Source organism: Periplaneta americana, chromosome 9, assembly GCF_040183065.1.
Source record: "Periplaneta americana isolate PAMFEO1 chromosome 9, P.americana_PAMFEO1_priV1, whole genome shotgun sequence".
Classification (NCBI taxonomy): domain Eukaryota; kingdom Metazoa; phylum Arthropoda; class Insecta; order Blattodea; family Blattidae; genus Periplaneta; species Periplaneta americana.
This window is the reverse complement of record NC_091125.1, coordinates 79,312,936-79,330,676: the sequence shown is the minus strand read 5'-3', so window position 1 is coordinate 79,330,676 and position 17,741 is coordinate 79,312,936. Positions and strand designations below refer to the sequence as shown.

Sequence of the window (17,741 nt, the reverse complement as noted above, 5' to 3'; positions counted from 1 at the left end):
ATGAGGCAATTATTTATTTCTTGAAATGATTGGTACATAAACAATATTAATATCATTGTTATCTCCATGTTATGAAGATATAACGGAAAAAGAGAATTAAGATAATGAACTCCCAGAATGGGCTGTATTTTCATTAAACAGGAACGAGTTGTTTAAGGAAGTAGGTGTCGGAAACTGTTTATGACGGAACAAGTCTGAATAATAGCATTCAATACTTTATCAAATTTATCATTCAAGCGTTCATAAAACAACATTACACCTGCATAATAACATAATAATTAGCGAAAACAGATGTTTTCAATTTCACGATCAATGAGGTGAAAGAATTTAAGATATATAAGACGACGGTTGCTAACAGCACTCATCAATCGAGATGTCGCAATCACTGGCTCTCTGTCTTCTGGCCCTCATCGGCTCCGCTCTCTGCAAGGAGTTCATCTTTGTTAACAACCATGGCCAGACTATCTGGGTAGGAGCTCTGGGCAATTCCGGACTTCAACCCCCTGCAAACGGTGGGTTCACTCTTGGAGCTGGAGCACAGGTGAGATAATACAAGTATGGCAGAATTGCCATAACAGTAGAAAAAATGCAGACCGAGAGAATACTTTTAAAATAAACCCATATTGTTGAAGCCGAAAAACACTTCTTAGCCACCATATGGAGGAGGAGAGCAAAATACAACCTCTAAAGAGATACAATTATGGGAACTCAGTAGACTTTCGACACATTTACTGTTATCTTTAAGCATCTCATACATATTTGGAGGAACATTTTCAGATTATACTAGGCCACCAGAGCGGCTCAGGCGGCAGCGCGTTTTCCTGATTACCCGGAGTTGCGCTCGGTATGGGTTCGATTCCCGCTCAGGCTATGACGAAGCCTGAACCTCATCTTGCTATCAACAATTCCATCAACGCTAAATAATTAGTTGATACAGCGTCGTTAAATAACCAAGTAAAAAATATTATACTCATTTAATAAATGAAAATTATAAAGCTTCCAAGTCGGCCATTCCCAAATGACCACAATACAAAATTTATTATTTAGATTCTAACAAGAGATGACATTCACATTGTGAAAGTTATCGACGTATTTTCTTTGTAAATATCACTTATTTACTGGCATTGTTTCATCCATACGTTTGAGAGCAATAGGTCCATAGGTATTCCTCCCATCCTACTTGAAACTTTCGTTTTTGTAGAGGTACATGGTTTTGAGAGAGACATTGCGACGATACGCCACTCGCAGGTCAGGGACAAATACAAATGCAACGGAATTTGACTACAGTGAGTGAGAGGGTGGGAGTTGTGGGAGGTAGGAAGCAAGGGAAATGCGGAGCTATCATTGCGAGCCACAATGTGCTCGTGAGTCACATTTTCGCCACGGCTATTCTAAGTAATAGTCTATTGTAGTTAAAATAAATGACCAGTTTTGTAGATACGAGGTATCACTTCTTAGTTATCGATGTCACATAATATACTGCAAAGTAATGCTTTTCAAATTAATTGACACTAATAGGAGCTATTGACGTACTGTACGATGAGATAATACGTCGTGAACATAGGAATAGCGCAATGAAACTCAAAGATGTCGTCGACCTGGTTGGCGAGTTGGTATAGCGCTGGCCTTCTATGCCCAAGGTTGCGGGTTCGATCCCGGGCCAGGTGCTTAAATGCGAGAGGCTCGTGTCAGTAGATTTACTGGCATGTAAAAGAACTCCTGCGGGACAAAATTCCGGCACATCCGGCGACGCTGATATAACCTCTGCAGTTGCGAGCGTCATTAAATAAAACACAACATTTCAAAGATGTCACAGGAATAGGCCTATTCAAGTAAAACGTGCTCCACCCCTCTACACCTACTTTTTGTACTATAAATATAGCAAGAACGTCCATGGAAAGAATCTGTGTTCCCTTCCGCGAAAAACCTTTATGTAAAGTAAGAAATTGAATAATTTAGATTCCATTTTATGCCCTTTAAACATCGGAGTAATGGAAAATAATACTTTGATTCCATTTCCGAGATTCTAAGAGACATCGTTCTGCAAGGAAATCTACAGTCTCATTTGATATATTGTTCGCAAATTGGGGAACATGGTGGGGCTTGCGGGTAATTTTCCTTGGACTGGGGAACTCAATTTTGTTTTCCTTCTGACACAATCCACAATCTAATGCCGACCATAGTAACCGACAATCTTTAGCAAACTTCGCTACAAAGAGAACTGTATAAAATAGGCCTTGATCTTTTTCTTTCCACAGGTAAGCGTCTCAACGGACGACTCTTGGGCAGGCCGATTCTGGGGCAGAACTGGCTGCAGCTTCGACGGCAGTGGAATCGGTCCATGTGACACAGGCGACTGCGGCAACAAGCTCGAATGTGCAGGTGCGGGCGGAGTCCCACCCGTCTCCTTGGCTGAGTTCACCCTCACCGGATGGGGTGGCCAGGACTTCTATGACGTCAGTCTCGTAGACGGTTACAACATTGGAGTACAGGTAATTAAGCTTACGTACTTATTCCTTTCTTTGTACAATCATTAGACTTGTCTAGTCGGACTGCGCTGCAGATGTTCATTCTTAATAATTGTTCACATCACTTGATTTTATGCTAATCAATTTTATTCCACTTTTTTATATACATAGGGTGTAAAAGAGATACATTATTTTGAGTGGCGATAGTATTCATAAAAACAAGAAAAAATGTCCAATATATATGGGTTCTAAAATTAATATAATTATAGAAACAAGAACTATGAAATTGGTATCGTAAAAACAGCACATATTTCCATGTGGTCAGTTTGCTCGTTTCTTTTCGGTTATGTCACATCTGCCTGTAAGTCTTGAGTTACTGCATTGATATAAGAGACGAGCAAAAGGCTCACAATTCGAGATATGCTGTTGTTACAATAACAATTTCACAGTTTTTGTTTCTTCAAATATATATTGATTTTGGACTCATTTTATTAGGCATACACTATTTTTCTCGATTTTAAATACTGCCTCCTTCAAACTATTTTAATTTTTATATATTTCAACATACAAGGCTGCCCGATGATAAAAATGATTGTTCATTATAAAAACATTACGCAATATGGGAATATGTCCAGATAAAACTGCCAGGATACAACTTTTAGACTAAAAATTTTACATAATTCCTTGGAATTTGAACTCCGGTTTTATATGTATGTATGTATTGCGAGTAATTTTACGGCTGTCGCCTTCTCCCGCTTCTCAACTTCCAAGTTCTCCGGTTTTGCCAATCGCCCATTTGTAGACCCCTGCAGACCATATCCTCCTGAACCTCCTTGCTCCATTTTTTCATTGGCCTTCCTCTTCTCTTTTTTTCCGGGGAGTTCAGTTGAAGACCTTATTAGGCCAGCGATCGGCTGACATTCTCTGGAGATGCCCATGCCATATCAGGCGTTTAGTTTCCACTGATTGTAAGATATCTCCTGATACCTGCATTATATTTCGGACATACTGATTCCTAATGTGGTCCATCCTCGAAATTTGACAACTACGGCGCCAGTAATCCATTTTTAGAGCCAACAATTTCTTCTTAATCCTATCTCTGATTTCCCAAGTTTCAGATCCGTAGGTACATATACTTTCTATTATAGTTTTATATATACTTGTCTTAGTTTTCCTTGTTACCTTGTCATTCCACAGGAGTGTATTCAATTGTCTTATCGCCCGCTTTCCGGTTTTATAAATAGACAAAAGCTTCGGTCGTAAGTTAACGATTAATCTATCTTTAATAGGTACAACAGTACTGCATACGTATATGAAAAATGTCTATCTGCTATTGTTTTACACTTCAAAATTTTAGTGCGATTTCACTTTCTAATGGTTGCCACACAACAGTTTTACAGCCTCTCTTGTCTGTCGACAGAAGAGAGTACTCAGTCAGTTGCAAAACTTCCCGAACAGATGACTGATCTGTCGCGAAATTTAGGCGATTAACTTGTGATCATGAATGGTTACAGAATTTGGGAAGAAGCGGTTCATGGCACTTTGTAATATTCAGGTATTATCTCGGCAGTAGCATGTAGGGATTTCGGAAACCACGAAAAACACAAGTCAAGATAGCCAACTCTTGGAACAGAATCCCGGACTTTCGAATTCAAGAAAGGATTGATAACCACTACACTATCTGCACTGTTATAAATGTAATATCTCCTTTTTTATTATATAATTTACAGATTCAACCCGTCAACAAAGGAGTTGACCCTAACAACCCATACGGCTGCGGTGTAGCTGGATGTACCGCCAGTTTGAACGCCGGCTGTCCTGAAGGCCTGAAGGTCTACAATGGTGCAGGTCAAGTAGTGGCTTGCAAGAGTTCCTGCCTCGCCTACAACACCGACCAGTACTGCTGCAGAGGTAGCTACGGCACTCCTCAGACGTGCAACCCCAACGACTGGCCTGTGAACTCTGCATCCTACTTCAAGCAGAACTGCCCAGCTGCCTACAGTTACGCCTACGATGACACTACTAGCACCTACACGTGTACCGACACCGCATATAGGATTATCTTCTGGTAGACATGCTGAAATGAAGGGGGAAATATACGCTGATGTTTGCCCGCTATTATGCACATGGTTTAATTCTTATATCGGTAACTGTGGAAGCTTTCAGTTGTAATTTCTTAGTTCTGCATTTAAAAAGAACACCATTTTTATAAGAATCAGAGCAATTTAAAAAGAAACGAAAACAAAATTCTGATATACACGAATGAAATAAATTTTCAAATTAAATATAACTCTATTGCTACTCAATTACAAAAAAGTGTAATTTTAGGATTAACAGTCCATCATGTCAGATATTTCGAGAATGAACAAAGAACAGGTAAAACAGTTACAACTGTTCAGAGTTACATGTTTCATATTTAGAAAATAAGGTTCCATATGTAAAACTGAATTGGCCTGTATGGAAATATGTACGTCACTTTATATAAGATAGTGAATAAAAAATGGTTTCATAAATAGCACAAACTGTCTCATACATACTAACAAGCAATTAAAACAATCACACGCTTAGGTGAGGAATTTTCAGTACTCCTAGATATTCCTTTCTTCCCTAGAGTCACAATATTTCCATTGCTGGAACTTCCCACCTGCCCTTGATGTTTCGTAGATATTACGGTGTGGAGTCGGCCTGGGTAGCGCAATGTGTTTAAATATGACGCAGTGTGCTTAAATACGACAGGCTCATGTCAGTAGATTTACTGGCATGTAAAAAAAATCTCCTGCGGAGCAAAATTTCTGTACACCGGCCGATATAAACTCGACAGTTCCGAGCTTCGTTAAATAAGACAAATATTTTTTAAAGGGTGGAGAGTAGGAGAAGCTCAAGCGCTACCACATCCAAATTTCGACGTCTCCCAGAGATGGCCAACAAATTTCTCTGGAGCTCTCTATCAGGAAAAGTTTCTTTTACATAAATCTACAGCACGGAATCCACACTAATAATTTTATAGCCTTTTAAAATACATCACATTCGGTCTGGTTTGAGCCCACGAACCTCGCATGCAACGGCTTACATGTATAGTGACTATCAGACCAACAAGAACGGTTCTACCAGTCCTTCCTTATTACAGCCCCATTTAATTACTGTATATCATTATGAGAGCCAAGAATACAATCCTTAATATCAAACTCTTTCAAGCTCTGCCCCAAGTCTCAATCTAAAGTTCAGTGATGAGGGCTAGAGAATACAAGGGCTGAAACACAGCGGCATTGCAACTGGTCCCGCACACATAGTGGCGTGACGTCACCGTGCCACACTCCAGGTACCATCCGTGTAAAGGTGCGTACATAGCGAACGAACAACGAACAACAAACGAATGCATTCGCTGATTGAAATCGGAACGTGTGTACGTCGCAGCAAATGCAAACCGATCGTTTGCTTTGCCTTCGGAAGTGATCCGTCGCTTGTCGGTACATCAAAGGAAGGTGGTATTCGTTGTGGACAGGATTTGCCACTAGGTTGTATTTCGTAGCAGAACGCAGCGCTTAGTTCAGTTTCACCAACAGGATGTCGAAACTGGAGTGGACGGAAGACACTGTTATAAATGTTATTACTGCATATAGGGAGCAGGAAACTTTATGGAATCCCAAGCACCCTACTTACCACAATGAAGTAAGAAAACATGATGTTTGGGAAGCTATTGGAAAGATGTTCAGTTGCAAGTTAGGCAAGTCAAACACGTGCAAAATTTGAAAATTATTTTTGTTTATTTACTTTCAGTGGATGCATATTTGTTGTTTATTGTAGGCAGCAGAAGTCAAAAAGAAAATTGAGTCCCTACTGACATCATTCCGGAGGGAAAGACAGAAGTCCACAAAAAGATCTGGAATGGGGAGTATGAAGTGGTACTTGGTTTGCGTATAAACATATCGTTGCTTTTTGACAAATTCAAGCCCAGAAAAAAAAAACAAAGTTCCAACCTTGTGCACACAAAATAAATTATTGCCACTGAAAAGTGCCTTTTCGTAAGCATGATGCGTACTCGACAAACACAGGCAAATCTCTCTTTTTAGTATTTTAAGATAATTATTATCATTGAGGTATCCGTATAGTGAAAATTTCAAGTCTTGCAGTAGTACATTAATAAAATCTTCCAGTTCCTCATTTATAGCTGTACATACTTCTGGAACAATCCTGGTAGTCAGTTGTTTCGACACTTTGAATAAATACATTAAACTTGCATACGAATCTCCTGTAGCGAGATGTCGAAGTGTTAATACTAGCCTTTCCTGAATAGGTATTGCTTCTTGCCAACCTGTTCTTTCTTGGAAATTTTGGCCCTATTTTGCACAGTAATATTTCTAAGTCTGTTTCTGAAATGCGACAGAAGTTGTGAAACTGTCCCGATTTCATTCGACGTAAATCATGAAGTCACTGCCTCCATACTGATTGCGACTTTCGTAGAGTGGCGTCTGCCACCATCGCCTTTTGGTTTTTAACTTTCTTTTTGTTAAACTGCCTATAATAACAACGGCTGCACTTGCTATAATTATATTTTCGACTGCCATTATTGCGGATAATCAGCGAACGCGAATGTTTTCTGACCATTTGTTGATGATTTGTACGTTGCTCGAAACAACGAACGAACAACGAAGTTTCGCTTCATCATTCGTTCGTTGTTCGTTCGCTAAGTGTGTACGCATCTTAACATTTGACAATTCGTACTTGGTAGTAGTACCTGCGGGACATTCAAAATTTAATTTAATTTTAAATAGGTCTCAAGTGTTCGATTCAATACGTATATAAGAACTGATTCGAAAGGAAAATTGTTACTTCAAGAAGCAATGCAATGATGATAATTCAATCCAATACACCTGCTGCGAATGTTTTAAATTATTTATATTACGCTCCTATCTTCTTTATTTGAAAAAAAAAATCAGAGCGATTCAATATGAAACACTTTATAAAAAGCTTCGTACTTTTTTTTCTATTAGCTCCTCTATCGAAACAAAAATAGTATTATATTAAAAAAAGGGAATAATTAAAATAGCATAACGCACATATAATTCACTTAAATTTCTAACTATAAAATTGTGTTATGGCCCAGGGCTCAGGCAAACCCTGCAGCAGGTTTTCCATTTGGGCATTAATTTCGAGACAATCTAGGAAAAGTATTACGACAAGGAAAATTAGTGCTGCTTATGATTAGGTTTTTCTCCGGAGCGGTTGTTTGTGCTCTTTCAATCGGAGACCTCCGGTTACCTCCGATTGATGCCGCGCAGGTTGTATATGTGCTGTGGCGCAGACATGCACTTTCCGCTGAGCATTCCTTTAATCGGATCAGGTAGTGATTCGAGTCCACTGACGTCCGCGTATCTTTTAAAATAAGTTTGTAATTGTTCGCTGTTTGTTTTTTCTTTTTTATTTATCTCTCTCTCTCTCTTTCTTCGGCTCTTCTTTTTTTCTTGTTTTGCTTGAAGTGCTACGTTAACTGACATTTTTTTTCTAGTTGTGAAATTCATAGCATATGTGGAAAGGCGTAATAGTTTTATGTCATTGATCAAATTAATAACATTAAAACTAACTGCTAAACTAACGCAGAAGTAAAGCTTTTCAGTAGCTAATGTAAACATTTATCATTTTCCTGGAAACACTCGTTTATTCACAAACAGTTTTTGTCAATTATTATTCTAATCGGTGTAGTTTAACGTAAAATACATTAAGAGAGTTTCAGAATGGAACAAAAGAAACGTGTGATATCAATGGGTTAAAGTTTACTGTCCAAAATAATTTATTTAGATTCTTCACCGGACAGGATTGTGATCATTGTGTTAAAGGGTGTCAGTATTTGAACTGCGTCTTCTAAAACGCGTCACTCTTCCTCTGTAATAAAAAGTATAAGCGGATATCAACTTAAGGATAATTGTAATTATATTATTACCGCACGTTTCTTTAGTTTCTTTCTTAAACTCAATATTTTAATCTAAACAGTAAAATATGACTCAAGTTGCCTTTTAAATATTCCATATAAGTTATATATGTTTTTATTGCCTCGAAAGTTACGTTTTATAGAAATTTCAAGATTTTTTTTCTAGACTGTGGACCTTTGGAACAATGGCACTAAAGCAGTTTAAAAAATCGTATCAAATGTTTTGCGTAATTTTAAAACTATGAAAACGATGTATCACTAATTAGCCGTCAATGTGTATTTGAATGGTAATAATTTATTGTTGACAGTAAGTACGAGTATCACAACCGCGGCTCTTAATGTTACCCTAAACACTTACATACCTGCATTTTAAAATTTAGACCTACTCAGCGAATCTATCTAACCTGGTACACTACATAGAGATTTCCAAATACGGACCTGTTAGCGTCTTAGAAGTGTTTGGCTTTTCTGACAACACAATCATCAACTCATCTTTCATTTCAAGTAAGCGGCTCATTATTGAAGTTTGGAGTTTCATCTCGTAACAATATACTCGATCAATCTTAGAGGGTCCTTTTTTGCTGAAATTCTTCTGATTTTCAGTTTTTCATTCGCAATGTTACTATGTCTGCACATACAACTACGAAATTATTTATTAGAACTTTTATATATAAATCAAAGTAAACACACTTTTTAGAAGAGTTCAAAAGTGTTTTGAACAGTTAAATTTACTTACTTGAAAAAAGTGACGATTACCGAACAGTGTATTCACCAAAATCTGGGGTCTTATAAATTCATACTTTTACGGTAAGGTAAATTTACTTACCTCAAAAAAGTGACGATTACTGAACAGTGTATTCACCCAAATCTGGGGTCTTATAAATTCCTACTTTTATGGTAAGGTTCAAGATGTGCGTACTACAGCCTAGATGGCAAAGATTTAATTTTTTGACGGCATCAACCATATTTAGGGCATTGTCTGTGACAGTGGTAGAAACTCTGTTGTTTAGTCCCCATGAATTAATGACTTGAATTCAACCAGGAATTTTGTCGGCTGTATGACTTCCCTTGATGACAGATAAGTCCAAAGAACAGAAGTTAATTGGTCACTTGTCACGTAGCGACATGTTGCTGTTACGTATCCATCTTACCTGTTGGAGGACCAACAGTTTTTAAGTCGTTTAATTCCGTTCGCAGTGTATTCTGAACGCTGTCGTATAAGTCGCCTTAAAGAACCTGCAATATTCACGTAAAAGTAGATACCAATTGAAAAAAGCAACCAAGAACCCTGGTTAGTTAAATTATAATGAATAGTTTTTATGTTAGTCAATTCTGCACACTATCACAATGTTTTATTACGTAAACCACGTGCTCTACTTACTTACATGAGAAAGAGTGTTACGACACGGCAGTGAACATCTTGGGTTTAAACTCTTGACGAGATATTTAAATCCGGCATCTTCGACCACGCTAAGTGGTTGCATATACCATTGGACATAAACTGAATTAAAAGTTTATCCAATTTAGCTTTTTCAGCACTGTTCGATGGTTGTGCTGAGTGTTCGAGCTGCTGTCCACCATAGTTGTCGGCGCTTTCTTCAAGTTCGCGATTGTGTGATCGCTTCAAATTGTCTAACAAATTCGAAGTTCCACTACCCATAGAGTAAATTCTCCCACAAAGTTTACAGCGTGCGACTTTATTATCTTCAACTAAATTAAAGAATTTCCATGTGACGGATATCCGATTTGGTGCCATTTTATTCCACTCCAACTACCGTCAATCCGTACGCGTCGGTCGTCCTTGAGCTCTACGTCCTCCAACTTCCCTTCGCTCCGAACCACCACATCCCTCCGTATGTCCTTTGTTCCACCTACGATAGTACCGGAGATCACGGGTGGAGAGCTTTATTCGTAATCTCCGATTCCTCCGCGGTAGTAGTCACTCCGATGAGCAGCATTAAGGAAAATGAACCGCATCTATATCAAATAGAAAATACAAGCGTCTCTAGCTTGCGAAGTATGTGTTTAGCAAGCGCTTCTTCACTGAGTATGTTCAGAGCTGTCGAAATTGTGTCAGCAAGTACTAATAAGAGGAGAGTGGCTGCCACGCGTGGACTCGACATCACCGCCTGCGATAAAAGTACAGTATTCTTGTGCCGTAAATCACAGCTGGACTAATCACATTGGTCCAGTGAAATTAATCATGCATTCTAATTGGTTAAATTAAAACAAGCATTCTTCAAACTTCTTTTTATGCGTAATCTCAACAAAGCGACTTATTACTGTATTGCACAGAATAGAGTTGATTGTAATAGTTGATTAAGGCAACGAACTTAAAGCACGAAAATGAAGGGAGGCTTGTTCGCATTAATAAAGATTCATAAATTCTTCTGCATCTATATATATATATATAATTTGAACTGGTAATGGAAATTACGGGAGAACGGCTGAACGGATTTTAATGAGTGACCCCTCATTTTCATGCCTGGCATCCAAAGTTTTTCGGAAAAATAGTAGTTTTCAGTGAATTTTCCTACATAATTTTCCTATTTTCCAAAATCCATCTGTTGTCAGTTTTGAGAACTAATTTTATTCAATCACGGCCGACTTGATTGAATTTCAGAACAAAACACACACTACAATAAACAATAGGCTATTACACGAAGGCCATGACCTGCAGGATTGCCGACATATTTAGAGCTCAATTCCATTTGCTATTAAAAACTGATTCTGCAGTGTATAATTTTCTGAGTACAGCTGTGTATTAGATATTCAAATTTACGAAACTTGAGGTGGTTTGATGACATTATTACCATTAGAAATTACATATTATTATAGTTAATACCATGATGCATCTATTTTTTAATTAATTGTACATTATATTGATGCTATATTGATGACATGAAAATGAAACGTTTTGTGGTTATGTAAGTAAATGTAGAGAATATCTTAATTTAGATCTTCATTTCTATAATTTACTGAGTGGCTGCTATATATAGGGGAGTTAGGCCTAAAATGACATACTTGGGTAAAATGACATACCATGTGTTTTGTGAAAACACTGTAAGCTGAGTTTGAATTTACAGCTCTATAGTGCACAGACGCTGGAAACAGTGGTTACATCCAAGTTTTAGCAAGCGAAGGCGCTTTTTGGTGAAGCAGGTGCAACTAAAGGAAAAAAGTGCAAGACGATATAATATTGTTGAGGTATGTTATGTATTTTTTGTCCTTTTAAGCTTCAGATATTAGTGAAATAATGTTCATGACTGAAAACATGAATATTTCCCTCTATAAAAAGCAATACAACATCCAAATTCATAGGTCGTACTAACACTACTTCTTATTCTTCTTCATTCCGGGTAAAATGACATACCACCTACTTGGCTAAAATGATATACTATGTCATTTTACTCAAGTGCATGTTTCTGACTGGAAATGAGAAGCCATATATTATGAGCGATAGCGATTTGCAAAATTGGTGTCAAATTTGTTTACAATGGCTGATTAGTGATTACTTCTGTGAAATTATGTAATATATAGTGGGATCTCTCTCATTGCTCGACTGACTTTAAAATAGGTGAGATGGGGATTTCTTTAAAATATATAAAACACTAAAGTTTCTAAAATAAATATATTTTCAATATTTATATGCATTGAATTTTGTTATTCTGATTTATCCTCTTATGAATGAGCTAGGCTTGGCGAGTCTGAAGTTTACTTGCACCTACTTCACCAAAAAGCGCTTTTGTGGAAAACATTGTAAGATGAGTTGGGTTTATAGCTCTATAGTGCACAGAGTTTGGCAACAGTGATTACACGTCATGTCAATCTTCCCTCGTCACTGCACCCACCGACTCCAGCCACTTGAGTCTCTTTCTTCGGGCCTTTGAAAACTTATAATCAGGCGGTTACAAAGTGGCTGAGGAACCATCCTGGATGGGTGATTACACAGTTTCAAATTGCGGACTTATTTTCTGAAGTCTATGGAAAAGCTGCAACCATCACCAATGCATTGGGTGGACTTTCTTCAACAAGAATTTGTCCACTCTATTCGGACATATTTCCTGATCACTTATTTAGTCCTCCAGCGCCCACAGAGGGACCTCTAACGAATGCAGACCCTACAGACGGGCCAAAGGGTGCAACACAGAAGAGCAGTTAAACAATAAGGAATGCAAAAGAACATATGATAGAGCCATCACCAACAACTGCTCCAGCAGCGGAAACGTCACAAACGAGGCCTTCACCTCATGTGACACCGCAAGAGATCTCCCGATTCCCTCTGGCACTAGGTCTGTGGCGAGAAGAAAGAGGACACATGAAGTGTCCCAAATCGAGCAGCTCTTTTAATGACCAATTAAAATTAAAGGAAGCTGAAAGAAGAGCTGTAGAAGAAAGGTGTTCAGCAAGTAGAGGAAAAACACAGTTACAGTTGGATCTAAGCAATGGGGACCAAGATGAAGAAAGTGACTTCGATGGTGATGTTGAGAACGATGCACCTTGTCTGTACTGCAATGAATTTTACAGCTAATATAAACCAGAAGAAACATGGCTACAGTGCAAGAAATGTTTTTATGGGCACACAATGAATGTGCAAGTGTATCTAAGAGAACAATTTTTTTTTTTTTGAACTATGTAAAAATTAACTTAAGTGTGTCATTTTACCCTAGTAACTTGGGTAAAATGACATAGTTTGTCTATTTTCAAATATACCTTTCAGTTAAAGATTGTCAGTATTTTTCACTTTCTGTTGATCTTAACATGTGTGTTAATGTTGTAGTATCAGTTATATATAATTGACCAAAACAAATTTGGTAAGAATACATATTTGTTTCAAGATTTTCTTAAGGTATGTCATTTTAGGCCTAGTTCTCCTAACTACAAAACTCAAGTAAGATAATAATGTTATTCAAAATAAAATATTTTTACTTATTAACCCTGTGGGTTTGGGTCTTTTTCATATATACTTAATGGTGGTGTAGTGTAGATATTGATATGTGTCATTGTCTTCAGTATTGGCTCGAGAGAGCGCAAAAATACAGTTCCTAAGGAAAGATCAAAAGGTATTACTTACTGATGAAATAAGAGGCCTAGAAAATTTTGTAGTCTCCAGATCATTTCAGCAAGATCTCTTAGTAGGATAAAATGATTTTACGCTCTACATTTCAAGTTCTATACGAAAATGCTATTGTTCGAAAGCTTAGCAAACCTGACATTTTTTTAACTTTTGCCTACAATCCACAATGACCTGAAATAGCTACTGCTATCGTCCTGACATTTATACTTGCGTTTTCGCGTTGAAACTCAAAAACTGAAGTTGGATAGGTTCAAGAAAAACTATTTGGCCTAAAAAATCCATTCAGAGGGAGTATGTTTCACTATTATGGAAGCAAATAACTATCAAAATGTCTGGTATTCTTCATTGAAAATAATTTGAACAATTTTTATTTGAGCTTTTTATGGACTTAATTTGCAGCAATTGCTGCACAAGCCACTAGTCATAATATATTATGAATGGGATTTTTCTTTATATTATTATATTAATATGCAATGATAGTGACGTGAATATGTTAGGAGAAAATCCACAAACGATTAGGGAAAACACGGAAATTTTACTTGAAGTAAAGCGATAGGTTCGGAAGTAAATCCCGAAAAGACAAAGTATATGATTATGTCTCGTGACCATAATAGTGTACGAAATGGAAATATAAAAAATGGAGATTTATCCTTCGAAGAGGTGGTAAAATTCAAATATCTTGGAGCAACAGTAACAAATATAAATGACACTCGGGAGGAAATTAAACGCAGAATAAATATGGGAAATGCGTGTTATTATTCGGTTGAGAAGTTTTTGTCACCTAGTCTGCTGTCAAAAATTCTGAAAGCAAGAATTTATAAAACAGTTATATTACCGGTTGTTCTGTATGGTTGTGAAACTTGGACTCTCACTTTGAGAGAGGAACAGAGATTACGGGTTCCCTTCAGGGAACCAAACAAATCAAAGTCAGATGGTGCGAGATCCGGACCGTAGGGCGGGTGAGGAAGGACAGTCCAAGTTTTGTGATTCCTTGACCAGTGCGGACACTTGTGTGTGGTTTCGGATTGTCATGGAGAAGGAGAATTTTGTTGATCCACAGAGATGCCAATTAGAACAGAAAGTTGTATGGATGTTATTCGTCTGTCGTCCCGAATAAGCCTATCGGTGCATTCAACTGTCTCCGGTGTTACAGCAGCATGTGTCGTCCCGAGCGTGGAAGATCTGACAGTCTCGCTTTACCTCGTGTTGTCGCTGACACTCTGCTAACCCAACGACTGACAGTATTCCTATCCACTACTTGATCCCTATAGACATGTAAGCACCTGTGAATGTTTGCAATGGTTTCCTGCACCGCAAAGAGAAATTCAATCACAGCTCTCTGCTTTGTACGTGTTTCACGTGCAGTCGCCATTTTAAAACTAAACTACATTACAGCCACGTGACGAAAAACAGCGAAACTATATAACGAAATGCAGGAAGCTTTAAATATGTGTATAAAATTTCATTATTTTCCAATGAAAGGCAGCCGAGAAAAAAAAAAATGTGCATTATTTATTGAATCGCTCACGCTTATAATAGTTTGACATATTATGAATCCAGTGTTACGTTGATTTCTGCAATTATGGTTCTCACAACAGAAGAGAAGGTGTTTATTGTCGGGCATTATTTCCAGTCATATGGAGTGGGACGTCAGAATGGGCCGAGCCTGCGCCACGTTAAAGAGCGGTACCAGGAGCAATTTAACAATATAGCCCGAATCTTGCTCTGTGTGACTACTTTAACGAAGACTATATCAACCTGAACCCCGCCTAATAATCCTTATATACGACCCTCTCGATTCTGAACCACTACCAACTCATCTTAAGCGAGACAACTTAACCATAAATATTTTCAATTTGGACTGACGGAACTGAACTCTGTTACTGGTGGCCTGGAACTGAAAACAATTAAGTTTCTATGTACTCTTAAAGAAGAAGGTTTAGATTACAAATAGGTTTTTAAAGAGATTCTGCAACTATACTGTTCCTGTTTTGAATATCTCAAAGAAATGGTCTTATACATTTGATGAGTTTCGTTCCTTTGACTGAATGGCTTTGAAACAGGAGAACGCTGACAGCCTGAAGTTCGATTAGTTACTACTGGTTGAGGTTTCCGGGGTTTTCTCTCAAACCATTAAGAGCAAATGCTGGGTAACTTTCGGCGCCGGACCCTGGACTCATCTCGTTGACATTATCACTTTCATCTCATTCAGACGCGAGATAACTATAGTAGGCTAGTTAATAAAGCGTTGTGAAATAACCAATTAAAGAATGCTATTCTTGCTGACTGAAACACTTTTAACCATTGATGCCCAAACTGCCAAAGTTCAACCAAAAGCTTAGTGATGAGGTCGGCAACTCACTGACAGAAATGAGATGCTACGAATAAACCCAACATAAAATTAGTCTCAACCAAGTATTTTTGTGGAAAAGACATAGTCCATTCCATTGCCAATGTTTCTTTGTAGCACAAGATTAATGTGAAAAATCATGAAAGTTAAAGCTGAATTTATATTATTTTGGTATGATAACGTAATAATTTCCTCTGATTGAGATTCTGGCTGATATGTATATCTATTATCAGGCAGTACATCTCACTTGACGATTTGTGTCAGAGGAAGAACAATTATTGTTTGTATGCATCTGAAGTCTGACTAGTGCAATATGTAGCTAGTCGGCGATGTATGCAATGGAGGAGAAAAGGAGCTGGCCACCCTACCCCATTAACTCCTGGCCTAGTTGCCTTATAAGTGGTGCCTTCTTTGTATCACTTGTAAGAATCAGACCTGTCTTCGGACAGTTGACTAACAACAACTTAATAATAGGCCTAATTGTTTTGGGAGGTAAAACTAGCTATATTTAATGTACTCACTTTTCGGATAAATTAATTCATACATAACACACGTGAAGAGAAAGCGTTCAATACTCCAGTTTCAGAATTACAATGGCTCATACGAATTTCCCCGAACAGCCTGGGAATCGAAACATTTATCTAGAGTTCGGAGTAATGCAATTTCTAACGCCTTTAAGTCCAGGAATAACTTAATATTTATGTACACATTATTATTATTATTATTATTATTATTATTATTATTATTATTATTATTCCTATTACTAATGTTTATTTTATTTCGCATTATAAATTGGGATGACAAAATCTATCAACTTGAGACGGAATATAACATACTCGTATATATCCATTTCTTTGTTTCAACGAATTAATTTTAATCTGATGTATTGAGAAAGTGTGCAATTAATGCCAGATATGATCATTGTACGTCTGTCAGTTTATGAGTTAATGTTAATCATTACAGAATAAACATTTGGAAATTTATGTAATAATGAAACATCTAAACTGTACGTCATTCCCATATGTTGTTAGTCATAACTTTCAAAACAGACATTAAAATGTCAGTCAAATGTTGAAATTCTCATATCCGCAGCCATATTCATAAACATCTGTTAACACTCATACTTTTTAATATATCCTTACTTTATTACGGTTTCTCTTCAAGGCGAGATAGCTTAGATTTAGAACAGCAGCTGTTGAAGTTTATGACACTAACTGACGAAGGGATAATGCTAAGTATTGAGTTATACACTTTTATACCTCTTTGTATGTTAAGATATATGTTAGGATATATTGTTTTGTTTGTACCATTTTCATATTAATCTGTATGTTTTATAGAGATTTTATATATATATATATATATATATATATATATATATAAAGATTTAATCATAAGTGAGAGGGTGAAACCTACAAAGTAGCACTTGTCTTGTTTTGTAAAGCACGTACGGTCAAAAGACCTGTGCACTGGATTTAAGGCCAAATTATGATAGTGTAGTGCATCTGTAGGTATAATATTGCTGAATAAATCCATCTACAGTATCTATTAAAACATGCCAGACTTTGTTTGTTCGTTCGTTCGTTTGTTGGTTGGTTCGTTTGTTTGTTTGTTTGTTTATTTATTTCTACTCTATATTCTAAACGGCTACGATAGCGCAAACTTTGTAACATATTCACACCTGGAATAATTTTCAAGTATACCCAAATATATCTTTAATAAGAATGAATTTCTCTCAAACCAGAACAATTTAGGGCTCGCTGTCCTTATTGCTTCATTCAGAATTTTCAAGTAAGAAACTACTTTGGATAGATATATTACGATGTACAGAAGTACATATGATATTTCAGTAGGGTAGACCACTAGAGGGAACCCAAGAGGTGGAACTTAAACTGAAAGGATTCGATCCGACATCGGGATGAG

The 17,741-nt window shown here is 37.3% G+C and overlaps 1 protein-coding gene across 1 annotated transcript; it reads left to right on the top strand.

Annotated features, from left to right (window-relative positions):
• Window positions 1-343: 343 nt before the first annotated feature.
• On the top strand, window positions 344-4,990 carry LOC138706134 (uncharacterized). The gene is made up of 3 exons (XM_069835121.1): window positions 344-541; window positions 2,259-2,492; window positions 4,199-4,990. The coding sequence occupies exons 1-3, from the start codon at window positions 374-376 to the stop codon at window positions 4,538-4,540; spliced, it is 744 nt and encodes a 247-aa protein (XP_069691222.1). The 5' UTR covers window positions 344-373; the 3' UTR covers window positions 4,541-4,990.
• Window positions 4,991-17,741: the final 12,751 nt, after the last annotated feature.

What these genes read in the sequence shown, in the direction of transcription:
- LOC138706134 (XM_069835121.1), top strand. Translation starts at nt 374, where the DNA reads ATGTCGCAATCACTGGCTCTCTGTCTTCTGGCCCTCATCGGCTCCGCT. An exon ending in CTCTTGGAGCTGGAGCACAG is followed by an intron (nt 542 to 2,258) that starts GTGAGATAATAC and finishes TTCTTTCCACAG; the next exon opens with GTAAGCGTCTCAACGGACGA. An exon ending in GTTACAACATTGGAGTACAG is followed by an intron (nt 2,493 to 4,198) that starts GTAATTAAGCTT and finishes TATAATTTACAG; the next exon opens with ATTCAACCCGTCAACAAAGG.